The sequence below is a fragment of the Delphinapterus leucas genome, chromosome 5 (assembly GCF_059928025.1).
Source record: "Delphinapterus leucas isolate spDelLeu-1000000601 "Yukka" chromosome 5, BTC_Dleu_Yukka2, whole genome shotgun sequence".
NCBI lineage: Eukaryota > Metazoa > Chordata > Mammalia > Artiodactyla > Monodontidae > Delphinapterus > Delphinapterus leucas.
The window spans coordinates 30,134,029-30,160,908 of NC_143133.1; the positions used below are offsets into that span (position 1 = coordinate 30,134,029).

A 26,880-nucleotide genomic window follows, 5' to 3' on the forward strand; every position below is an offset into this window, starting at 1 on the left:
GATCACCAAGGAGTAAATGTATACAGAAAAGGTAAAAAGGAGAGATTTGGGGTGTCTATAACAGGGCTGGAACCAGGTAACATTACTATACAATATTCTGTCTTTTTTTCTGAAGACTTATTCCCATACCAGTGAGTTTCTCTGAAAGAGGCGAGCCTGGTTTAAGTGTTCCCCTGGTGGAGCTAGGTGGGACCTCAGAGGTAATCTGGTACAACATCCAAACTTCAGAGATGAGAAACCCAAAGCTCCAGAAAGCTTAAAAAAAAGAATTCTGTTTCTTTTTCCCAACTGTTGAAATGTGCTGTCCAAAAATTAAAGAAAAAAAAAATCTTTGGCATCTGGTGATGGCAGAAAGAGACCTTGGGAAGTCCCTGGAGGTCCAGCGTTAGGACTCGGCGCTCTCACTGCCAGGGTTCCGTCCCTGGTGGGGGAACGAAGATGCCGCAAGCCACCTTGATTTGACTGGATACTGTCACATGACTGCTCTGTGGGCACCTCAACTCCTTTACTGTAAAAAGGATAGTACCTCTCAAGCACATTTCTCCTCTTCCTTCCACTGTAGTTCAAGTTGATCACAGCCCAAGGGTGCCTGGCTGAGCATCTGAGGGCAGACTTAAGGCAGGCCGGTCTCCACTAACCTAGCCTGGGGTTGGGCTCATCTGGCGACCACCTTTTTTGTTTCTATTTCGCCCAAAGTTTGTATTCCTGAAAAGCGGTGTTCTGAGTGTGAGAGATCAAGTCCATGAAGTGCCTGGCACAGACTAAGCTCTAAATAGAGAGATAATTCTTATGAGCTCTGCACTGCACATTTATTATAAACTCATGAAGCTTGTAAGAAACACAAAACGGCAAACTAGAATTTATTGGTAATTCTTATGGAAAGGACACATCTTTTCTCAACACTTGCAATACTGCCCTGGATCTTACTGTAAAATTCTTGGAAACTGCCAGGATACTAAGATAACTATTTATAGCTCTGGTAGAAATTACTGCAATTGTTATTTAAGGATTCTGCGCTGCACTGGGAAAAAATACAGGGAAATGTCACTGGAGCCATCAAGTTACAAAATATCTTGAGTAGGAAAACTGTGCTTTCCTTTTTTTTTTAAACTGCGTTGAAGTATGGAGGACGGCTTCTTCCTTACCAGGGAAGAAAACTCATGGTTTTATTGTCAAACCATTTTCTTCTTCCAAAATTTCTAAACTAGCATCTAGCTCGTCTTTGTCAGCCAGGCACCACCACGGCCTTGGGTTAACATGTTCCAGTCCCGTTCCCCCAACGGCGGCCACCGCGATTAGACAGGACCGGGTAAGGACCCGAGGAGGTGAGATGCGCGTTCGGCCCACGTATCCCGCAGAATCCCGATTTCAAGCAGCGCTCTCTACAGGGGATTACGGGTAGGGAGGGTGGGGGGTGGCTCATTTCTCTGACGTTGTCTACACCCTGAAAAGCTTGTCGCTCGAGGTGACTGGGCTGCACCCCGACAGGTCAGATGAGGTCACAAAGGTTCGCCACCTGACTGCACCCTACAACTACCCCGGGAGCTTTCAAAAAATTCCGATGTCCACTGACACCGGGACGAACTAATCTGCCTGTCTGGAGTACGGGGCCCGGCATAGGTATTTAGTTAGTACAACGAACCCCTAAGGTAGTACTAACGAGGGCCAAGTGAGCCGGCCTCAGGGGCGCGCCGCGACCACCACGTGGGTGGGGAGGACGCACCGGCCGCTCTGGCCCGCCTACCCCGCGCCTCTGACGCACCACGCTTGGCGCAGGCGCGCAGGAGCCGCGGCCCGCCCAAGTGGGCGCGTGTGCCGCTCCCTGATCTCTGCCGAGGCGCTGTGTTCCAGCGGGAGCTCGTTGCAGGCGGTGAGGGCCCGCCTCCCAGCCGGGCAGGAGGCGTGGGCATGGAGCTGGCCGCCGTAGCCATGCCCCGGGCCCGCGCCGCTGCCTAGGGCGACCCGAGGGACGCTGCCTAGGGCGCGGCTCCGGGGACCCGTGCGGCCTATCACGGCCCGGCGCTGCACGGATGGCCCTGCTCCTGCGGCCCGTGCTCGCTGTCCTTCTTCTCCTCCTGACCGCCGCTTTCAGGTGCCAGGAGCAGGCCCAGACCACCGACTGGAGAGCCTCCCTGAAGACCATCCGGAACGGCGTTCACAAGATAGACACGTACCTGAACGCCGCCTTGGACCTCCTGGGAGGCGAGGACGGGCTCTGCCAGTATAAGTGCAATGACGGTGAGGGGAACCCCAGGCCCTGCGAGGCCCGTGCTTTCAGGGCTTTTGAGGGGGACCGAAGTCGTGGAGGTGTGAGATGCCGGCCAGACCTTGACGGTGTCCTCTGGCCCTGGGAAAACTTAACCATCGCTAGATTCGTGCCATTCTTGTGGTTGAGAAACCTGCTGACGAGTTCACGCCACTATTGTTAGAATGTGAGAGATCGCCTGAGAGCGTACTCTCCGTTCTGTTTTTGTTGCGTCTGATTTTCTTTTGTTGTTGTTGAAATTGCATGAAAGTTGCCTAAGAACTTAGTGACATAGCGTCATGGGGATGGAGTGAAACAGACTGATTTTATTTAGCGCCTTTAAATTAGTCAGCTGAACACGCAAAACATACCAGGAATTTTAAAGTCATGCTTTTTTAACTTTCTCAAGAATTGGTTTACATTTTTTTTTTTCTGCAAAGCTACAGACAATAAATTGCGACCTTTGTACAGACTTTTGGTGTACTTTACTGTTGAGAAAGAGTTCTGAGATTAACTCTAATAGGAAATGATTCCAGCAGTACTTAACAGGAATTTTCTTTCCTTAGATACCAGTGACGCTGCCTCCTCATTGTTGGTTGCTATTAATATTATTCTTTTGATTTACTTTTTCATATTTTTAAACTTTAATTCTGTTTGAATCTGAGAACTTGTTTGGTGGCATTGTTGGTGATTAATAACTTAGTATTTCAGGCAGAGATCTTTTTTTTGAAGCACTTGACTTTTTTGAATGCTTAGATGTTGTAATAGTTCAGACAAAGTACTTGGGCTTCTTTTTTGAATTTCAAAATGCTAAGAAAGTAATTGGGAGATCATGTTTCCGATAAAAGTGGACAAGGTTTGGGCCTAGTTAATTTAATGCTTGGCAGCCCAAAATAATAGGGAACTAAAGGACTTTAGAGGTAAAACTGGACTATATGTAGGTGAATTGAAAAGGGACCTCTGTCATGTGAAAACGTGATGCAACATGTGGTCATAATTTCTAGTTTTCTGTTAATGGAGGTAAAGAATGAACTATATCTTGTATGCTATGAACTGCTAAATTTCATTCCTTCTTAAATGTATGCCTAAATGTTACCACCAGTGTTCAATCAGGAAGGATGTTTTTGTCATTGTAGAGCTTGTTAGGAGGAATAAATGAGTAATTTGAAGATTAAATGGTTGCCTTTCCTGAGGCAGATGTCATAGTTTTACTTAGTCATCCCCATTCATTAAACAAATAACTGAGTGCCTGCTATGTGTCAGGCATTGTACCAATTGGAGATTTGGCAGTGAACAAAACTGACAGAATTTCTGTCCATGGAGCTTACCTTCTGGTGGGGAGAGACAGTAAACTAAAGAATAAGTAAAACAAGCCAGATCTGCAGTGTGTGTAGATCTGAAGTGGGCCATTGCTTCCAGAACAGTACAGCGGGGGAACCGTCAGTGGCGGTGTTGGGAGGCGTTAGTTTACTCTTTTAAATAGGTTGGGGGAAGGCCTCACTGATGAGATAATATTTGAGAAGAAATCTGAAATGGGGAAGGTGGCACTGTGATGATCTAGGGAAAGAACAATCCAGGCAGAGGGAACAGCAAGTGTAAAGGACCAGAGCTGAAATGCCAGTCAAGGATGATTCTGAAAGTTTTGGCCTGAGCCAGAGGAAGGATGTAGTTGCCGTTTACTGAGATAGGAAAGACTTGGAAGGATCAGTCCTCATAAATTTATTGAGTCAAGCGTTCTAGAGTTTATTTAGTTTAGTTTATTACATTTAAAATATCTCTGAAGTTAAATGGATACTATTCTTATTTAAAATATTATTTTAATCTTTCCTTTTTCTTAATCCTCTTCTCTTCCACAAGCCTCACAAAATTTACCATTTGGAGTTTAGAGCAAGGTCTCCAGCATAAAAAACAAATGAACTCGAGAATTTAGGAAACGGTATGCTTCAGTGAAAATCTTTTAGTACTTAGTAAGTACTGTCTGCTCATAGGACTGTGGTTCCAAGTCACCGTGTTGATAATTCCAACATAATGAAGATTGATCTTTAATTGCTATTACTTGAGAAGTCTCCCTGGAACACTATCTCAACCTTTCCTGTATTTTGGAATGTTACTGACCAAATCAGAACCAAACAGAAACAGACAAATCTCAAAATTAAAGGAGCATGGTGATGAAGGGGTGTTTAATAGTCACAGTAAGGAGGTCAAGGGAGCCTTAAAAAAAAAAGACTTAACGGAGGGAGAGGTGTTGGATTAAAGGGCGCAGATTTGTTGCATTCATTTAGCTTTGCTCTAGTGAAGGACCAGCATTATGGAGACTCGCTCCTTCTGGCCATCCTCCCTAGGGTTGGGAACAAGGCTTTATGGAGAGTGAAATAAAGTTACGTAGGGGAGCAAATTTAATGATCACTGTTTTTTTCTTTTAACTTTTTTCTCGCTGACAGCAGAAAAGATTGAGGAAGAAAATGTTCCAATTTCCTTGAAAAATAGAAAACAAAATTGGCTTGTAAAATGTTTTTAGGATTATGAATAAGTATTCAATTCATTCAGTAATTGATATCTTAACAGGATCCCTTTGGCTGTTGTGCTCAGAATAAAAAGGGTCGAGAGAGGTGGGGGAGCAAGAATGGAGGCGGAGTGACAAGTGCAAAAATTCAGACCAAACATGGTGGTAATTTTGTTCAGGGTGGTAGCAATAAAGGTGGTGAGAAGTGGTTGGATTTGGGGTATATTTTGAAGGAAGAGCCTAAAGCATTTGCTAATGGCTTAGAAGGAAGGTGTGAGTAAACTAAAAAAGGATTCCAAAGTTTTCAGCCTGAATAATTGTAAGGATGGAGTTGCCATGAACTGAAAGCGGGGGTGGGGTGGGGGTGGTGAACATGGAAAAACTAGTTTTCGGTTCATTAGGAAAAATAACAGCATATTTGTATGCTTTTGAGAATGATTCAGCAGAGAGTAAAAGCACTAATGAGGGAGAGAGGAAGGAGAATTATTGGAGTCATGTCCTTAGGTGAGAGGAGTGAGTTCTAGTACATAAATAGATTGGCCAAGAGCAGAGAGGATATGGGCACAGATGCCGGTTAGGTGGGTAGTGTTCAAGTTATCCTGTCATTGCCTTGGTTTTCTCAGTGAAGTAGGAATCGAGGTCATCAGCTGAGTGAGAAGGTGGGAATAGAAGTGTTGGAGATTGAGGAAAATAGGAAAGTGAATGTACTAGAAAAAGAAAGCAGCATAAGGGCGTTTGGAGATTACTAATCAGGAATTTAAAGTTTCAGGTGTTTGGGAAAGCAGGTTGGAATTCTGTACGGCTTCATACAAAACACAGTGATAAGATCTCTCTGTGACCCAACAGGCTTCCCCTCATGCTTCTCATCCGTTTCAGTGTCTTTCAGGTGAAGGAAATTGGTCTGTTGAAGGTATTTACACCAAATTAAGAAAAATATGTAGAAAAGAGCTATCATTGTCTCAGTCCAGGAGAATCTATGGATTTCAGCTGCCCATATAGATGATAGAGTATAAAGCATCAAGATAAGAGCAGTCGCGTAGCCAGAAAGTGAAATCGATGAATAGTGTTTCCATATAGTTGTACGTAGTGGATTTCGTTTTTGTTTTGTTCTGTTTTGTTTGGCAGCGCCCTGTGGCAGGTAGGATCTTAGCTCCTGACCAGGGATCAAACCTGTGCCCCCTGCAGTGGAAGGGCAGAGTCTTAACCACTGGACCGCCAGGGAAGTCCCTGGTTTGTTTTTAAAACTCTTATTCCTATCTCATATTTTTTTTTCTTAGCTTTCTGTACAGAAAAGCTAAGAGATTGTAATTTGTAATTTCTGCTTACAAATTCTAGGAGACGGTGACCCCAGCACATCATGGATTTTTGGTTTGACTCTGATGTTGTTTCTTCTACTGTTGAGTTTTTGCTTGCTTTGTGTATTAGTCTGCCCAGGTTGCTATAATAAAATACGACAGACTGGGTGATGTAAACAACAGGAGTTTATTTCTTACAGTTCTGAAGGCTAGAAAGTCCAAGATCAAGGTTTAGCCAACACTTTTCTGTGGTGAGAGCTCTCTTCCTGGCTTGCAGACAGCTGCCTTCTTGAATGGTAGGGGCAGCGGGTGAAGGGAAAGTAAGTTCTCTGGTGCGTCTTCTTATAAGGGTACTAATCCCGTCATGAGGGCCCTACCCTCGTGACCTCGTCTAACCCTAATTACCCGCCAAAGGCCCTATCACCAAATACATTGAGAGTTAGGGCTTCAGCATATGATTTTGGCGGGGACACAGTTCAGTTCATAGCACTTAGTAAAAACTGGCACCAGTAGAAATGCTAAATATTTTTAATGATCAGTGGCATATAACACCTTTTATAACAACACTTAAAATGATATGAATACAGTTGTAATCATGGTATCCATATCAACTGAACCATTTTTTCTTTTTTTAACTCTTTTATTTATTTATTTATTTATTTTTTTTGCGGTACTTTATTTATTTTTTAATTTTTATTTTACATTGGAGTATAGTTGATTTACAATGTTGTGTTAGTTTTAGGTGTACAGCAAAGTGATTTCGTTATGCATATACATACATCTATTCTTAGATTCTTTCCCCATATAAATTATTACAGAGTATTGAGTGGAGTTCCCTGTGCTATACAGTAGGTCCTTGTTGTTTATCTGTTTTATATATAGTAGTGTGTATGTGTTAATCCCAACCTCCTAATTTATCCCTCCCTCACCTTTCCCCTTTGGTAACCATAAGTTTGATTTCTAAGTCTGTGAATCTGTTTCTGTTTTGTAAATAAATTCATTTGTATCATTTTGTCTGACTTTTGTCACTTAGTATGATAATCTCTAGGTCCATCCATATTGCTGCAAATGGCATTATTTCATTCTTTTTTATGGCTGAGTAATATTCCATTGTACATATGTTCCACATCTTCTTTATCCACTCATCTGTCGTTGGACGTTTAGGTTGCTTCCACGTCTTGGCTATTGTAAATAGTGCTGCAGTGAACATTGGGGTGCATGTATCTTTTCAAAGTATGAGTTTCTCCGGATATGTGCCCAGAAGTGGGATTGCTGGATCATATGGTAGATCTATTTTTAGTTTTTTTTAAGGAACCTCCATACTGTTCTCCATAGTGGCTGTACTGATTCACATTCCTACCAACAGTGTAGGAGGGTTCCCTTTTCTCCACATCCTCTCCAGCATTTATTGTTTGTAGACTTTTTGATGATGACCATTCTGACCACTGTGAGGTGATACCTCATTGTAGTTTTGATTTGCATTTCGCTAATAATTAGTGATGTTGAGCATCTTTTCATGTGCTTTTTGGAGAAATGTCTATTTAGATATTCTGCCCATTTTTTGATTGGGTTGTTTGTTATTTTTTTATTGAGCTGTTTGTATATTTTGGAGATTAATCCCTTGATGGTCACATCATTTGCAAATATTTTCTCCCATTCTGGGGCTTGTCTTTTCATTTTGTGTATGGTTTCCTTTGCTGTGCAAAAGCTTTTGAGTTTAATTAGGTCCCATTTGTTTATCTTTGTTTTTATTTTCATTATTTTGGGAGGTGGATCCAAAAAGATATTGCTGCAATTTATGTCAAAGAGTGTTCTGCCTATGTTTTCCTCTAAGAGTTTTATAGTATCCAGTCTTACATATAGGTCTTTAATCCATTCTGAGTTTATTTTTGTGTATGGTGTTAGAGAATGTTCTAATTTCATTCTTTTACATGTAGCTGTCCAGTTTTCCCAACACCACTTATTGAAGAAACTGTCTTTGCTCCACTGTATACCCTTGCCTCCTTTGTCATAGATTAATTGACCACAGGGGCATAGGTTTATTTCTGGGCTTTCTGTCCTGTTACATTGATCTGTAAGTCTTTGTGTCAGTACCATAGTGTTTTGAATACTGTAGCTTTAGAGTATAGTCTGAACTCAGGAAGCCTGATTCCTCCAGCTCCGTTTTTCTTTCTCAGTATTGCTTTGGCTGTTGAGAGTCTTTTGTGTTTCCATACAAATTTTAGAATTATTTGTTCTAGTTCCATGAAAAATGCCATTGGTAATTTGATAGGGATTGCATTGAATCTGTAGATTACGTTGGGTAGTATAGTCATTTTGACAATATTGATTCTTCCAATCAAGAACAGGGTATGTTTTTCCATCTGTTTGTGTCATCTTCAATTTCTTTCATCAGCATCTTATAGTTTTCAGAGAATAGATCTTTTGCTTCCTTAGGTAGGTTTATTCCTAGATGATCTTTTTGTTGCAGTGGTAAATGGGATTGTTTCCTTCATTTCTTTTCCTGATCTTTTGTTAGTGTATAGAAATGCAACAGATTTCTGTGTATTAATTTTGTATCTTGCAATTTTACCAAATTCATTGATGAGCTCTAGTACTTTTCTGGTGTCGTCTTTAGGATTTTCTGTGATGTATAGTATTATGTCATCTGCAAACAGTGACAGTTTAACTTCTTCTTTTCCAATTTGGATTCCTTTTATTTCTTTTTCTTCTCTGATTGCCATGGCTAGGACTTCCAAAACTATGTTGAATGAAAGTAGTGAGAGTGGACATCCTTCTCTTGTTCCTGATTATAGAGGAAATACTTTCAGCTTTTCACCATTGAGTATGATGTCAGCTGTGGGTTTGTCATATATGACCTTTATTATGTTGAGGTATGTTCCCTCTATACCCACTTTCTGGAGAGCTTTTATCACAAATGGGTGTTGGATTTTGTCAAAAGCTTTTTCTGCATCTGTTGAGATGATCACATGGTGTTTATTCTTCAGTTTGTTAATGGTGGTGTATCACACTGATTGATTTGCAGAATTAAAATCATTGCATCCCTGGGATAAATCCCACTTGATTATGGTGTATGAACCTTCCAATGTATTGTTGGATTTGGTTTGCTAGTATTTTGTTGAGGATTTTTACGTCTGTGTTCATCAGTGATTCTGGCCTGCAATTTTCTTTTTTCGTGGTATCTTTGTCTGGTTTTGGTATCAAGGTGATGGTGGCCTCATAGAATGAGTTTAGAAGTGTTCCTTCCTCTGCAATTTTGGAAATAGTTGCAGGAGGATAGGTGTTAACTCTTCTCTAAATGTTTGATAGAATTCGCCTGTGAAGCCATCTGGTCCTGGACTTTTGTTTGTTGGGAGATTTTTAATCACAGTTTCAATTTCAGTGCTTGTGATTGGTCTGTTCATATTTTCTATTTCTTCCTGGTTCAGTTTTGGGAGATTGTACCTTTCTAAGAATTTGTCCATTTTATTGGCATATAGTTGCTTGTAGTAGTCTCTTATGATCCTTTGTATTTCTGTGGTGTCAGTTGTAACTTCTCCTTTTTCATTTCTCATTTTATTGATTTGAGTCCTCTCCCTTTTTTTCTTGATGAATCTGGCTAAAGGTTTATCAATTTTGTTTATCTTCTCAAAGAACCAGCCTTTAGTTTCATTGATCTTTTCTATTGTTTTCTTCATTTCTATTTCATTTATTTCTGCTCTGATATTTATGATTTCTTTCCTTCTGCTAACTTTGGGTTGTTTGTTCTTCTTTCTCTGTTGCTTTAGGTGTAAGTTTAGGTGGTTTATTTGTGATTTTTCTTGTTTTCTGAGGTAAGATTGTATTGCTATAAACTTCCCTCTTAGAACTGCTTTTGCTGTGTCCCATAGGTTTTGGATCATATTTTTGTTTTCATTTGTCTGTAGGTATTTTTTTTTTTTTTTAGTGGTCATAGTTTCCTTTAGTATAAACCAATAGGTATAACTTCATATAATTATATGAATATAATTTCATAATGTCTGTAAGTAGTTTTTGATTTCCTCTTTGATTTTTTCAGTGATCCATTGGTTGTTTAGTAACATATTGCTTACCCTCCACATGTTTGTGTTTTTTACAGTTTTTTTCTTGTAGTTGATTTCTAATCTCATAGTTTGTTGGAGAAGATGCTTGATACGATTTCAGTTTTCTTAAATTTACCAAGGCTTGCTTTAGGGCCCAGCATGTGATCTATCCTGGAGAATGTTTCTTGTGCACTTGAAAGGAATGTGTATTCTGCTTTTGGATGGAATGCTCTATAAATATCAATTAAGTCCATCTGGTCTAATGTATCATTGAAGGCCTGTGTTTCCTTATTGACTTTCTGTCTGCATGATCTGTCCATTGATGTAAGTGGGGTGTCAAAGTCCCCCACTATTACTGTGTTACTGTTGATTTCTTCTTTTATGGCTGTTAGCATTTCCCTTATATATTGGGGTGCTCCTATGTTGCGTGCATATATATTTATAATTGTTATATCTTCTTCTTGGATTGCTCCCTTGATCATTATGTAGTGTCTTTTGTCTCTTGTAACAGTCTTTAAAGTCTGTTTTGTCTGATATGAGTATTGCTACTCCCACTTTCTTTTGATTTCCATTTGCATGGAATACCTTTTTCCATCCCCTCACTTTCAGTGTGTGTGTGTCCCTAGATCTGAAGTGGGCCTCAAGACATGGGTCTTGTTTTTGTATTCATTCAGCCAGACTGTGTCTTTTGACTGGAGCATTTAATCCCTCTACATTTAAGGTAATTATTGATATCTATGTTCTTACTGCCGTTTTGTTAATTGTTTTGGATTTGTTTTTGTAGGTCTTTTTTCTTCCCTTCCTTTTTTGTTCTCCTGTCTTGTGACTTGATGACTATCTTTAATGTTGTGTTTGGATTCCTATTTTGTCTATGTGTGTCTATCTCTTGTAGATTTTTGGTTTGTGGTTATTATGAGGTTTTGCTACAGCAGTCTATACATATACAAGATTGTTTTAAGTTGTTGGTCTCTTAATTTCAAATGCATTTCCTGTATCCTGCATTTGTACTCTCCTCACGATTGCTGGTTTTTTTTGTTTTTTGTTTTTGTGGTACGCGGGCCTCTCACTGTTGTGGCCTCTCCCACTGCGGAGCACAGGCTCTGGATGCGCAGGCTCAGCGGCCATGGCTCACGGGCCCAGCCGCTCCGCGGCATGTGGGATCTTCCCGGACCAGGGCACGAACCTGTGTCCCCTGTATCAGCAGGTGGACTCTCAACCACTGCGCCACCAGGGAAGCCCAGCTGGGTTTTTTTGTTTGTTTTTTTCTTTTAATTTATTTTTGGCTGTGTTGGGTCTTTGTTGCTGCGCACGGGCTTTATCTAGTTGCAGCGAGTGGTGGCCACTCTTCATTGTATTGCGCGGGATTCTTATTGTGGTGGCTTCTCTTGTTGTGGAGCATGGGCTCTAGGCGTGCGGGCTTCAGTAGTTGTGGCACATGGGCTCAGTAGTTGTGGCTCGGGGGCTCTAGAGCACAGGCTCAGTAGCTGTGGCGCACGGGCTTAGTTGCTCTGCGCCATGTGGGATCTTCCCGGACCAGAGCTTGAACCCATGTCCCCTGCATTGGCAGGTGGATTCTTAACCACTGTGCCACCAGGGAAGCCCCACGATTGCTGGTTTTGATATCGTATTTGTGTGTGGATGATTTCCTATCTTTACTGTGTGTTTGCCTTTACTGGTGAGCTTTCCCGCTCATAATTTGCTTGATTCTAGTTGTGGCTTTTTCTTTTCCACCTAGAGAAGTTTCTTTAGCATTTCTTGTAAAGCTGGTTTGGTGGTGCTGAATTCTCTTAGCTTTTGCTGGTCTGTAAAGCTTTTGATTTCTTCCGCGAATCTAAATGAGAGCCTTGCTGGGTAGGGTATTCTTGGTTGTATGTTTTTCCCTTTCATCACTTTAAATATGTTGTGCCACTCCCTTCTGGCTTGTAGAGTTTCTGCTGAAAAATCATCTGATAACCTTATGGGGATTCCTTTGTATGTTATTTGTTGCTTTTCCTTTGTCGCTCTTAATATTTTCTCTTTGTCTTTAATTTTTGTCAATTTGATTAATATGTGTCTTGGCGTGTTTCTCCTTGGATTTGTCCTGTATGAGACTCTCTGTGCTTCCTGGACTTGATTGACTATTTCCTTTCCCATGTTAGGGAACTTTTCAACTATAATCTCTTCGAATATTTTCTCATACCCTTTCTTTTTCTCTTCTTCTTCTGGGACCCCTATAATTCGAATGTTGATGCCTTTAATGTTGTCCCAGAGGTCTCTGAGACTGTCGTCGTTTCTTTTCATTCTTTTTTCTTTATTCTGTTCCATGGCAGTGATTTCCACCATTCTGTCTTCCAGCTCACTTACCCATTTTTCTGCTTCATTTGTTCTGCTATTGATTCCTTATAATGTATTTTTTTTTAATGGGACTTAAAATAAATCCAAATTCTTTTTTTTTTTTAATTTATTTATTTTTGGCTGTGTTGAGTCTTCGTTGCTGTGCGTAGGCTTTCTCCAGGTGCGGCGAGCGGGGGCTACTCTTCGTTGTAGTGTGCGGGCTTCTCATTGTGGTGGCTTCTCTTGTTGCGGAACACCGGCTCTAGGCTCGCGGGCTCAGTAGTTGTGACTTGCAGGCTCTAGAGTGCAGGCTCAGCAGTTGTGGCGCATGGGCTCAGTTGCTCCACGGCATGTGGGATCTTCCCGGACCAGGGCTCGAACCCGTGTCCCCTGCATTGGCAGGAGGATTCTTAACCACTGCGGCACCAGGGAAGCCCCCTAATGTATTTCTTAGTGCATTTATTGTATTGTTGAACTCTGTTTGTACTTTAATTCTTCTAGTTTTTTGTTAAAAATTTCTTGTATATCCTCGATCTGTGCCTCCATTCTTTTTCTGAGATCTTGGATCATCTTTACTATCATTACTCTGAATTGTTTTTCGGGCAGATTGCTTATCTCCACTTCAGGTAGTTGTTTTTCAGGGGTTTTATCTTTTCCTTTGTTTGGAACATACTCCTTTGCCATCTCATTTTGTCTCACTCTCTGTGTTTGCGGTCCCACAGGCTGCAGGATTGTAGCTCCTCTTGCTTCTGTGGGTGAGGGTGGTCTAAGAGGCTTGTGCAGGCTTCCTGGTGGGAGGGACTGGTGCCACTGGTGGGTGGAGCTGGGTGTTGTCCCTCTGGTGGGCAGGGCCATGTCAAGCAGTGTGTTTAGAGGCAGCTGTGGGCTCAAGAAGACTTTAAGTAGCCTGTCTGCTGATTGGTGGGGCTGTGTTCCTTCCTTGTTGGTTGTTTGGCCTGAGGCTTCCCAGCACGGGGAAGGGCGGGGCCAGGTCTTGGCATCAAAATGGTGGTCTCCACGACAGCTCATGCCAACGAGTACTTCCAAATAACTCTGCCGCCAGTGTCCTTGTCCCCACAGTGAGCCATAAGTGCCCCCCATCTCCCCAGGGGACCCTCCAAGATTAGCAGGTAGGTCTGGTCCTATGAAGTGACTGCTTTTTCCCCTGGGTCCCGATGCACCCAAGGCCTTGTGTGTGTCCTCCAAGAGAGGCCTTTCTGTTTTCCCCCATCCTGCTAATTTTCTGCAGTCAAGCCCCCCTGACCTTCAGAGCACAATGCTCTGGGGGTTCCTCCTCCTGATGCCACACCCCCAGACTGGGGAGCCTGACCCGGGGCTCAGAACTCTCACTCATGTGGGAGAACCTCTGTGATATAATTATTTTCCAGTTTGTCGGTCACCCACCTGGCAGGTATGGGATTTGATTGTATGGTAAATGCACCCTCCTACCACCTTCTTGTGGTTTCTTTGTCTTTGGGAGTAGAATATCGTTTTTGGTAGGTTCCAGTCCTTTTCAATGGTTGTTCAGCAGTTACTTGTGATTTTGGTGTTTTCATGAGAGGGGGTGAGCTCAGATCCTTCTGCTCTGCCACCTTGTCCTCACTCCTCTCAACCTACTCCATATCAACTTAATCTTAAATAAACAACCTTCTATGTAAGTTGTTCAGAAATAATTATTTCATAAAGATGAATTTAGAATTTAAAACACTGTAAAAAATTTCAGGAAACTAGTTCAATTTTCTGGGGTTTTTTTGGGTGGGTTGTTTTGTTTTGTTTTTGTTTTCTTTTATGTTTTGCTGTGGATAAAGAATATTTTAATTTCAGCAAGGAATGCTTCTCATTTTTTCATCCAGTGATTTCCTGTGCACCCACTTTGTGCCAGGCATCTTCTAGGTGAGCAAGACAAAATTGCTGTCTCCATAGAAACTAATTATGTTAATTTGGTTAATAAATGTTAGGAAGAAAAATAAAACCAACCATGGGTGTATGGAATGGATATAAAAGTGAAGGGGCACTATTCCAAATAGAGTAAGTAAGAAAGGCCTCTCTGAGGAACTGATATTAGTAGGTTCCTTCAAAAGAAATACATGCCCCTTTTTCCACTTACACTGGGGAGCCAGTTTTACCAGCACTTACTTCATGGTGTTATTGTCTAGTATTTCACATACAGTAGATCTAGGTTCTTTATTACTCCATTTTAGTAGCTTCTCTCTTAGGACAGTTTTAAGCACTAGTGCTGAGATGACTGCTTCTATCCTTGCCTTCATTTTTGCCAGCTGATTTTCTCTGTACTCTTTTCCTCTTTATTCTCTTACAATAAGCATATTTTGTTTTGTTTTCTCTGACTTCATTTGCTTCTAATCATTCTCCCATTCAAAGGTAATTATCTTTTACAAAATGAGGTAATGTCTGTATATACTAATACATATGCACACAGGTATGTATCGCTATCATTGTACACATCAGAATGTTCAAAAATGTTTTTATAGACTCAAAATCGAAGGACAGTGCATGGGTTTATATAAAAAACAAAGGGAAGGGAAAATAGAAGTGCTACTGTTGTATAACATTGAGAGAAATAACTTTCTGGTTAAAGAAAAAGAAAAGCAGACACTTGAGGAGATTAGACATCCACATGCCTTTAAAACTCTAGGCCTGTAGCAGTTGTCTGAGGATGGTAATCTTTGATCCTCATGGAAAAGAGATAAGTGCCAGAAATCTGGAGACTGGCAGGGGGAATGTATGGGGTATCCACAAAGTTGGAAACTGGATAAACAGTTTGTTGGTTAGATTTTCAAGTAATATGCCTGATATGTGTTGCTTCAGTCTCCAGACACCTTTTAAGGTGATATGCTTCTAAATTTAAGTCCAGTTGTTAACCTGAAAAAAAATATGTGTAGTAAATACACTATTTTTTCTGTTTCCAGACTTTTTGAACACTCTTTGGCATATTTATTGTACTTTTTTCAGACTATAAATGTGACCCACTGCTTAGTATTTCTTGCTACATGAGTTTCTGAACATTTTAGACAGTTGATTGTTAAAACCCTTGACAAGAGAGAACTTCAAGGAGCTAGAATGGCTTCCCCAAGGATATAATGCTGATCCAGCCTTCCTCCCTTTCAGTGAAGAGGTTTCTAGCATGGTAGAGTAGATCAGATGCCTAGTCTCTCATGATACTCCCATGCAAAGTGTAGGCTGGACAGAACTTGATTTAGGTGAAATCACAACTGGCTAAGTGGTCTGCCCAAAGGGTTGGGTTAATGACATCATGGCTTCTTGTAGAGAGGGCTCATCTCTAGCAGGGTGTTGCAGGTCTCTGTCCTGGTTAAATCAGTGTCTCAAGTTTGTGAATATCTGGGTATAACAAGTAACTCTGGGTGAATACCTCTACATTTAAAATCTGCTTAACGGTCCTGAATGATGAACTAAACCTAACAAGATAAGAGTTTTATAATCTAGTGTTTTAGGCTCAAAAATTGAATGGCAGAAGTGCTGAGCCTCTAGCAGTAGATGTTAAAAAGTTCATTTTAGAAAAAAACTTTTTTTCTACTGTTATTGTGCTGTATTTTGTTTTATTTTTAAAAATATATTTATTTTATTGTTTGGCTGCATTGGGTCTTCGTTGCTGCACGTGGGCTTTCTCTAGTTATGGCAAGCGGGGGATGCTCTTCGCTGCGGTGCGCGGGCTTGTCATTGCAGTGGCTTCTTGTTGCGGAGCACGGGCTCTAGGTGCGTGGGCTTCAGTAGTTGTGCCATGCGGGCTCAGTAGTTGTGGCTCACAGGCCCTAGAGCACAAGCTCAGTAGTTGTGGCTCACAGGCTCTAGAGTGCAGGCTCAGTAGTTGTGGCACACAGGCTTCGTTGCTCTGTGGCATGTGGGATCTTCCCAGACCAGGCCTCAAACCCATGTCCCCTGCATTGGCAGTCGGATTCTTAGCCACTGTGCCACCAGGGAAGTCCTGTGCTGTATTTTAGCATGGAGACATAGCTGAAACATATGCTGTCTTAGGTTATATTAGTACAAGTAGTTTATCCTGCTCAAAATACGCCCATCATTCCTAATGGTGTTCAGTTTGGGGTGCCACATTCTGGATGTGACAGACTAGAAGTGATCAGTCCTTGGAGGCTAATGAACGCTCACCAAACTCAAAAGAGACTGAAGGGTAAACAGCAGTACCAGTTTATTTATAATGAGTATTATAACTGCCGTGAATATTAGGCTTCCAAGTCTTCTGCTCATTCATTCATTCATTTATCAACAAATATTTATTGAGAACCTAACTATATGCCAGACATTGTTCTATGCGTTGGGGGTACAAAATAGACAAAAATTCCTGCCCTCAAAGGGTTTATATTTTAATATGGGGTGACAGATAATAAACAGAATAGGTTAGTGATATGTTAGAAGGTCATGTGTGCTGCAAATGGTATGGTCAGAAAAGGCCTTGAATGTGAAGAAGTATGTAGATGTCAGGAGGACGAGTATCCACATAGAAAAATAGCAGCTTCAGTGGCACTAAGTCAAGAGCAGAGCTGGAGTGTCTGTGGCCCAGCAAAGAGGTCAGATGTGATGGAATGGAGTGAGGAAGGAAGGCAGAGGAGAGAGAACAGTAAGGAGATGAGGTCAGAGATGCCATTATATAGGGCTTATAGGCACTGAAAGGACTTTTGGCCTTTTTTTTTTTTTTTTTTTCCGGCTGTGCAGTGTGGCATATAGGATCTTAGTTCCCCAACCAGGGTTTGAACCCATGCACCCCTCAGTGGAAGTGCAGAGTCTTAACCACTGGACCACCAGGGAAGTCCCAGCTTTTATTCTGAATAAAATGAGAAGCCATTGGAGGGGTTTTGGCAGAGCAAAGACTTAATCTAACATATATTTTAATAGGATCACTCAGGTTCATTGTTGAGATTGGACCGTAGCTGGAGGTGGTGTTGGGTGGGGAAACCAAAGAGACTAGTTAGGTTATGGCAGTAATCCGTGGTGACTTGGAGCAGGATGGTAGCAGTGGAGGTAGTGAGAAGTGGTTAGATTCTGAATATTTTGAAGGTAGAGTCAACAGGATATGATGTGGGATATAAGAAAATGAGAGAGTTAAAGATGGCCGAGGTTTTTTCCCCTGAGCACCTGGAAGGATGGATATCTATTACCTGAGAAGAGGGAACTGTGGATGGAGCAGGTTTGGGGGTGAATGGCAGGAGGTGCACCTTAAGTTTGAGGTGCCCATTAGATATCTAAGTATTGATAGAATGTCCTCTCTCTGTAGGCCCTTTAAAGTGGAATGCCAAATCATAAAGAGTTTTCTTAAGAGTGAAGGACTAAAAGCAGGAGTTGAAGGATCACAGTGACTCATCTGTGATAGCCTGAGGCATCTACCTTCATCTTCCAAGGGCCCAGGAACAGCCCTCCTCTTGGACAGTGCTAGAGAAACTTCTGTCATTGGCCTCCTCTTTTCTAGATCCATCATAACGATTCCCTTTTGTACACATTGTTCTTCAGACTGGGTGGAACTTTATATCTCCATGAAGTTATGCTCTCTTGAGGCTCTACTTGGTCACCTCAGTTGAGCATGTGAGTCTTAGCAGCTCACTTAAACCATTTTTAGTTCATTACTTTGAGTGGATTACTTATTTTGATGGCTGATTACTGGAAGGGTTGCTTTTTTTCTTCCTCACTTTACTTTTGGAGGTCAAACTTATCTTAAAGTCTCCTAGTAATAAATGTTAATTGAATGAAAGTTGGTGGAATACTTTGTGTCTCTCCTAAGTATCCAGATGTGGGGTGGTATTTGGAATAACTGGGGATATTTTATTTGTGGAAGGTAAATGGTAGCCCCAGGTGTTTGAAAGGATTATCATGTAAAATAGGGAACTGGGTGGCTTTGTGTTCCCCAGGGGGCAGAGGATTGCTTACAGGTAGAATTTACACGAAAAAGAGAAGAAAGAACTCAGCTGTTAATGCCAGTCCACAGTGGAGTAAACATTCAAAGACTCTTTGGTATATTGAAGTGATTTCTGTATTACATGAGGAGAGATATTTCTGAAGTATCTTCCAACATTTAAGATTGCTCTGATAATGTCATCTTTCTCCTTGTTACTGAACTATTGGTGCTACTAAGGAGAGTATAACTGGAGTAATAGTTTCCCAAGCTATCTTTGCTTCTTGCCTTTTTCCTTAGATGACAGAGGAGTATATTTGTGAAATGGTTGGTTGGAGTCTGGGCTAGAATGGTCCTGTAATGTCTTATAATGATATTAAAGTAATTGAATGATCAAGTGACCTTGTCTTCCTTAGCTTTAGACTCTAGTTAATGGTTATTGAGGTTTGTGTACAATGGAGCGTTGACTGAGGATGGGAAGATACAGTTCTTGCCTGTAGGTTTTAACCTAAAAATATAAGCATTAGAATGTACAGGAAAATAGGGTGGATTTATGTTTCATATATATGGACCCAGTCTGGCATGTAACCTCTGAAATTGACAGAAGTCCAGAATAAGGATTTACATGTTTGTATGGTGTAGGCTTGCAAATATAATTACATTTTATGAACCAGCATAATATTTTATGAACTGCCATCTATGCGTACATGTACACATTTGTACATATTTTGCTTCAGGAGAAGTAAAAATAATTCGGTAGACAAATTAGCATTTTTAATGCTCATCGGAATAAACACATATTCACTTATGTTAGCATCCAAATAGTAAATATTTCCAGGGCTAGTCTAGCACATTGTAGACCTTTTTGTGTATGTATTTTCTAACATATTTGAAAATTAATTATGATACCATTTATATTTTATAGGATCTAAGCCTTTTCCACGTTATGGATATAAACCCTCCCCGCCGAATGGATGTGGCTCCCCACTGTTTGGTGTTCATGTAAATATTATTTTTTATTTGATAAGTTTTTATGATTGGTAGGCTATGTAATACTCTTGATAAACCATCAGTATGTTTTCAGGCTCAGAAGTAATTTTGTTTTTTGTAATAGTGATCAGGTTTGTTATATTCTTTTATAGCTAAAACACATTTAATTCCTAATGAAACTAAATGGAGTAAAAGTCATGTTTTATTTTTTAATCTTGTAGATGTTAATACCATTTAAATGATATTTCCTCATGTCACAGATATGATTGAAAAGTTTAGAGAAGTCACACTACTTAGGATGAAAAAGGACAGGAAAGCATAATATTTTCTATATTAAAACTAGGCTAAGTGGGATAGCTGTGTGTTTGTTGTAAGGGAGGCTGAATCTGAGCCAGTATTATGGGAGAAAAATGTTTATGAAAGTGATTCCTGGACACAAGGGTTTTGCATATAAAGTTATTTAAAATAGTTAAAGATAATTACAGATTCGAAGGAATAATATCTTTAGGGAATGGATGAACACTTAAAGATTAAACCACAAAAACCAAAAACAAAGTTTGAGTTGTAGGAGCTTAGAAGTTGTTGGTGACATTTCATATAAAGTACATTTTACTGAGGGAGGAGGTGCAAAATACTTTGGAATATCCAAAAATCATACTTGCATAGCCCCTGCAAAAGTCTTCTAAAGCTCTTAGCTTTATCTTTCTATTCTTTTTTTTTTTTTTTTTTTTTGTGGTACGCGGGCCTCTCACTGTTGTGGCCTCTCCCGTTGTGGAGCGCAGGCCCAGCGGCCATGGCTCACAGGCCCAGCAGCTCCGCGGCACGTGGGATCCTCCTGCACCGGGGCACGAACCCGTGTCCCCTGCATCGGCAGGCGGACTCCTAACCACTGTGCCACCAGGGAAGCCCTCTATTCTTAAAATTATGTTTTGTGTTTTGGACAATTGGAAGTTGCGTTTGCTACTGGCAAATGACTGCGAATTCTCTAACATTGCAAAATAGGGAGCTTTGAGGCATGGCTGAGAGGGAGAGGAAGGAGTAACATGGGTGGGTGCAAGTGAGGGTAATGGAGAGATATCTAACCTGGAAAGCATTTGGAGGCAGAAACGAATTTTGGAAATTATCTATATAGCAGTGTTGTCTTTGATTTGTAAGTTTCTTTGATGCGCTACTTCAGAGAAGGTTTGAATTTCATCAGCAGTCATCCATCCAAATGTCTCTTTCAGCTTAACATTGGCATCCCTTCCTTGACAAAGTGCTGCAACCAACACGACAGGTGCTATGAGACCTGCGGCAAAAGCAAAAACGACTGTGATGAGGAGTTTCAATATTGCCTCTCCAAGATTTGCCGAGATGTGCAGAAAACACTAGGGCTAGCTCAGCATGTGCAGGGTAAGGCTGATTCGGTGGGATGGGGATAAGTGCAGTCTGCAAAGTTTTATTAGATGCTTTTGTGTTGGTACAAGATATACCGATAGAAATCTTTCACTATGTATTATCTTATCTGTGGTGAAACAGCCCCTTCAATTTTCTGAGATGAGAAGTCAGTGATTTTGTCATCTAAAATGGTTTACAATCACAGAAACAAGAAGTGTTAGGAAACCTTGGGAGGAGGGTGTGTGAGCTAGAGAAGAATTCATCCAAAATCTTGTACCCTGTAGTATAGTTCTAATTACCCAGAGCCTGAAGTTTGAAATTCTGGATCCAGTGAAGTTCGGAGTATAGCACATTGGATTTGGAGTAGGAAGTTCTGGAAGATTTGAGTCTTAACTCTGTCTCTTCATATGTATCAGGAGGGTCCTCAAAACCACCACCACCACCACCCCCCGCCCAGGTTCAGTGATTTGCCAAGAGAACTCACAGGGCTCAGCATGTAGTCATACTCACAGTGATGATTATTGCAGTGAAGGGATACAAAGCACAGTCAGCAAAGGTAATAGGCATTTCAGTGTCCTCATTTATAAAATGAGAACGGTAATACCCATCTTGTAGAGTTGTCGTAAGGGTAAAATGAAATATTTGTAGAAATACACATTACTGTACAAATACTAGTAGTTAACAAGATTTCTTTACTGTCAAGCCAAAGAACGTACCATACACTGAAATCAGAAGAGGAGGGGCACTAAGAAGGGTCAAGAAAGGAAACTACCATTTTTAAGCACTTTCCATAAGATACTGTGCTAGATACTTGAGACATGTTTTCATTGATGTTCACAGAAACCCAAAGTACTAGTTGGCATTATGCCCCTTTTTAAAGGAAGGAAACTGAGGTTCAGAAAGAAGTAACTTGTCCCAAGTTGCATACTTCGGACTTTAAAACTTGTGTTCTGTCTATTCCAGTATTCCCCAAATAGTCTCATAGGTGTTATTCTGAAATTCTAGTAATAGCTAGGAAGTAATAACAAGGAGGAAATCTCTGCTCCAGGTGAAGCTTGAACTCAAAACCTCTGAATCCCTTTGAACGCTTTTGGCTAAGGTAAACTAGTTGTCCAGATGAAGCACGGATAGATGTGTTTCCTGTTTTCTGACCTAAGGATATGCTAATGTTGTTAGCAATTTCCTTGTAGTCTCCTGTTTAGTAATCATAACCTTTACACTTCTGTGGTTGGTTGTATTCCTTAATGGCACAGCATTTTGGAAAACTTTGAAAATGCCAAGATTTTGTAATGAAAAGTTTCTTTCTTAACATGAATATTGGAAACTAGAAGTATTTGGATAACTAAAAGCCACTCTGTGCTGTGTCTCTGTAAGTATAGTATATTAAGATAATCTTACCTGAGTGTTCCAGGTTTCTTAGAATAAGAAAAGTTAAATCTGTTATCTTTTTTATAGTCTTTCAAAAAAATTAAGAAACCCCACCAGAGGAAAAACACCTTGGATTCCTGTGTCTCCCTTTCCAAGCCAAATTTGGATATTGGTCAGAGAAAGAGACTGGGGTCCATTTAATACTTTAAGCATCTTAAATTATGTGTGATCATTAAAAGCTATTGACTATAATTAAATGTTTTGAAGTTTCTCTATGTTTAACCTTCATTTTTTTCTGCACCTAGAAGTCCTTCCTTAAAGTGCAAACTTAAGAGTGTTATCAGGCATCTCTATTAGTGATATTTTTCATATAAAAGGAAAATTAACAGTGATGAACTGATCAGTGCTATTGAGGGAGACTCACTGTCTAGTACAGAAAGTTGATTTGAATAGTTGCATGCAAAGAAAAAGTAGATACAGGTAGAGAGGCTGAAAGGGAAAGTCTTTGTATATATATGTTACTAGTTTGCGAGGGTTGGGAAGACTTTCACCTAAAATAGGTGTAAGTGCCCACTAAGGCTGTGCCTGACATTGTGCTGAAACATGTAATATATGTGAAGAGAGAGTGATGCTTTGCAGTTGCCTAACAGTAATGGCACTTTCTTACTTTGCAGCATGTGAAAGCACCGTGGAGCTCTTGTTTGCCAGTGTTATACATTTAGGCTGTAAGCCGTACCTGGACAGCCAACGAGCCGCATGTAGGTGTCGCTACGAAGAAAAAACTGATCTTTAAAGAAGATGCTGACAGGTGGTGACAGCAGATGAGGACAGAAGAGCATAACCTTTGACAAAGAGCTAATGTTTTCACAGCATAAAGCTGCCTTATTTTTGTGAAAGGATTATTTTAAGACCTTATTTTGACATTAAAACCTCAAACTAAAGAAACAAATGCAGGTTATCTTCCTGGATGTTGCTGCCTTAGTGTGCCATATTGTCTTGACAATCACAGGAAGAGGTGCATGTTAAGGGAGAATTTTTTAAAAGAAAGAGTCTAACTCAGTTTTCACAACTATATTTATCAAAAAATAAGGTCAAATGTAAAATTCATTATAAGGTATGTTCAACAGTATCTTATTTAGAAATATGGGGAAATCTTCACTTAAAAGCATGTTTGTTTGGGCTTCTCTGGTGGTGCAGTGGTTGAGAGTCCGCCTGCCGATTCAGGGGACACGGGTTTGTGCCCCGGTCCGGGAAGATCCCACATGCCGCGGAGCGGCTAGGCCCGTGAGCCATGGCCGCTGAGCCTGCGCATCTGGAGCCTGTGCTCCGCAACGGGAGAGGCCACAACAGTGAGAAAAAAAAAAAAAAAGTATGTTTGTTTACTATAAAATTTAAAATATACATTTATGCCGAGAAAGATCTGACTTTATTTTTGCTCTTTTAATTAACACATACAGTTTTTTCCATTGCCCATTGAGCATATGAATAAGCCACACTTCTGTGAATGACAGGACTAGTTACAAGGACATGTCTGTTTCTCTTGTAAAATTGGAACCATCTCCTGGGACCTCTGAGGAAACAAAACTAGGATATCTAGGTATTAATATGTGCCTAGAAGGTGACTTGAACAAAATTCAGAAGCATAGCCATCCCATTTTATGAACCACTGATGACAAATTTCATTTCACTTTGCTATAAACTTTGCCTAAATTGGAGAAAAGATGGATTTAATGAGACAAATGAAAAGTTGTTTAATATGCACATCGGAGCTGGGGGAGGTTAAACTGCCTTAAGTACTTAAGTTGTTTAATATGCACATCAGAGCATTATCTGTGTTACATGCTTTGGTGTTTACTCCCTAGGACTTACTCTTGGTAGATTCTGGGATATTTTTAAAAGACTGTAAACCTTTTACTAATATTGGCCTTCATAAAAATTGTTTTTGATATTGTTGGGTTTTTTAAGTCTTTAACTGTGGAGTCAAAAGGGATGGAAAAGCAGGATCCAAAGAACTATCTTTTATAGAAAATTATTAACAGATGTTTTAAGAGCAAAGCCCAGAACTTCAACTGCCTCTGAAAATGTCTGTGAGGATTGAAAGCTTTTCAACCCCTTGGAAAGCTCAGCTGTGTTCCTCTACCATTCTTTGCTTACCACTGGCTGTCGACTTTCCCTAGCCCAAGATCCCAAGCCATGTATATTTTTGGGGTAATCTCTGGCCAAAGTTATTAAGATGAACTGCTTGGAAAGTCAGAGAAAGACAGCACCAGCAGAAGTGGCTCTTTCTAAATCAATACAGGCAGAATTGGGATGAATGAAAAGTATGTTCTGGAAAAAGAGCCACATTCCTAACTTTGAATATATGTTATTGGCTGAGAACCTGATGGCTTTCCAAACTGAGATGGTGGCAGCTATTCTGCTAATAGATGTGTCCTCTATTAGGCAAGGCAAGTGTATCCCTCAGGGCTAAGTAAGCAAATTGGGCTCCAGGTAACTTTAAACTTGTAATAAATTCATGGATTTTCTTGGCAGCATTGGCTTTCTCAAGAGGACAAAGTCAGAATGTCTTTGTAAAATATTTAATTCATGGTCATAAGTTATGTACAAAAATCAGTAGAAGCAGTTTTTATGTTCAGATTTTAAAAATCTAGGAATAATTTTAGATTTACAGAAGAGTTGCAGGGATAGTATAGAGGCTTCTTGTTATACTCCTTACCCTTAATGTTAACATTTTACATAAACACGAAACATTTGTTAAGAAACCAACATTGGTAATTACTATTAAGGAAACTCTAGACTTTATTAGGATTACACTAGTTTTTCCACTAATGTCGTTTTTCTTTTCTTTTCCGGGATCCACTTTAGGATACACCATGTCTAATTAGCCTCTAGTCTGTGACAGTTCCTCATCTTTCCTTGTTTTTCATAACCTTGACAGTTTTGAGGAGTACTGGTCAGGTGTCTTGTAGAATGTCCCTCAATTTGGGTTAGTCTTAACATTTTCCTCATGTTTGGACTAGGGTTATGGATTTTTAGGAAGCAAACCAAGAGGTGAGTGGTTCTTCTTATCAAATCATATCGGTAGTTGACTGCTATCAACTTGATGTTGTGTAAACTCTAGACATTTGGTTAAGGTAGTGTCTGTTAGTTTCCTCCACTGTAAAGCTACTGTTTTTCCCATTCCATGCTTTTGTTCTTTGCAAACCAGTCACCAAGTCCAGTCTGTGGGAGGCGAGGGGTGGCAAGATTATATTCCGCCTCCTGGGAGGGGGGTGTATCTATTGTAGTACTTGAAATTCTTGTTACCATCCGCCCCTCCCCACACCCGTTTATTATTCAGTTATTTGTGTCAGTATGGATTCGTGCCTATTTCTTTTGTACTGTGGGTCATATTTACAAATTGTTCCAGCTTGGCCTTTGCGAGTTACATCAGGTTGACTCTGTGTGTCTTTGACCTGCACCATCCTTTTGACTTCTGAGCATCTCCATCCTTTCTGGTAAGAAAGTAGGAAAGTTGCTTCAGGCTCATCTTATATATTTCCAGCCCCAGCCCTAGAATCAGCCTCTTTTCAAAGGTTCCTTTTATTGAAGAATGGTATACAGTGGAACTTAGAAACCAAGATCTGGACACTGGATAGCTTGTTTCTACTGGGATATCACTGCTTCTGGACCCTCCCAGCAAACAGAGCTAGAAAATATGTGTATATTAACCCATGTACATGTACATATCTGTAATTATGTGTATATATATTAAGCTGAAGATAAGTTTGTACTGTCTTCACTTGAATTCTGTACGACAGGGCGTATATTTAAGCTTTAAGGATGGTATTTTCCTTATCCACAGAATAAATTAAAAAAGTCACCCCCAAAAAACTAGCTTTTAGCAGCTGTTTGCAAGACATATATTGGTATTTTAAAATAATAAAACTATATTGCCTTCAAATAATGCCTGTCTTTTTAAAGTCTTTTGACACACCTCTTCCAGGGACAGATATAGCTGTATGCATTTCATAGGTGGAGAAACTGAGGCACAAAGAAGTTGTAAGGAAGACAGTTGAAATATGAGGGCAAACACATTTTTTGAGCAGGATTTCCTTCAGTGACCCCCTAGACTAGTCTAGACTAGTAGTACTAATTAAAAAGTTGTTTTGTTAGCTTATAACTACTTCCCCTAAAATGAAAAAGTGATATTTCTGTCAGTACTTATAGAAGTACAAGGTTGGCAGGAGGTCAAAATGGTCATTATTTTATCCTGGTACAAAACAGGAATAACATCTAACAAAATGAAGACAATGGAGTCCTTCTGTAAAAACAACTCTTTTTAGTACACTGACTTTAGTAACTTTGGGGAGTAGACTGAAACCTATTAGGTAAGGATCCTTCCACGTAGGTTACATTGCATTGGTCAAAATTCACAGATACTCCCTGCAGTATATTCAAGTCTTGTATAACACCTGGCTCTAATGATTGAAATAGCCCCTTTAGTTTACTGTTTTTCTCACAGAATTGTGTACAACCAGTATATGAAAAATAACTAAATTAATAGTTATCAGTAGGGCTTCCCTGGTGGCACAGTGGTTGAGAGTCCGCCTGCCAATGCAGGGGACATGGGTTCATGCCCCGGTCCGGGAAGATCCCACATGCCGCGGAGTGGCTGGGCCCGTGAGCCATGGCCGCTGAGCCTGCGCGTCCGGAGCCTGTGCTCTGCTACGGGAGAGGCCACAACAGAGGCCCGCGTACCGCAAAAAAAAAAAAATCAATAAAAATAAAACCAGATCAGCAGTGTCATATTTGCATACAGGTCACCGTGATGTTATGCTTTTTTTGGTCTCAGGCTTATTAGGTTTCCAAAACATCCTTCAGAGTCTCCT

At 40.5% G+C, this 26,880-nt stretch overlaps 1 protein-coding gene across 1 annotated transcript; it reads left to right on the forward strand.

The window, feature by feature from the left end:
* Positions 1–1,776: 1,776 nt before the first annotated feature.
* Positions 1,777–26,780, forward strand: PLA2G12A (phospholipase A2 group XIIA). Its single transcript, XM_022567124.3, has 4 exons — positions 1,777–2,238; positions 19,200–19,276; positions 20,491–20,656; positions 22,684–26,780. Exons 1-4 carry the CDS (start codon positions 2,031–2,033, stop codon positions 22,800–22,802), a joined length of 570 nt encoding a protein of 189 aa, XP_022422832.1. The 5' UTR covers positions 1,777–2,030; the 3' UTR covers positions 22,803–26,780.
* Positions 26,781–26,880: the final 100 nt, after the last annotated feature.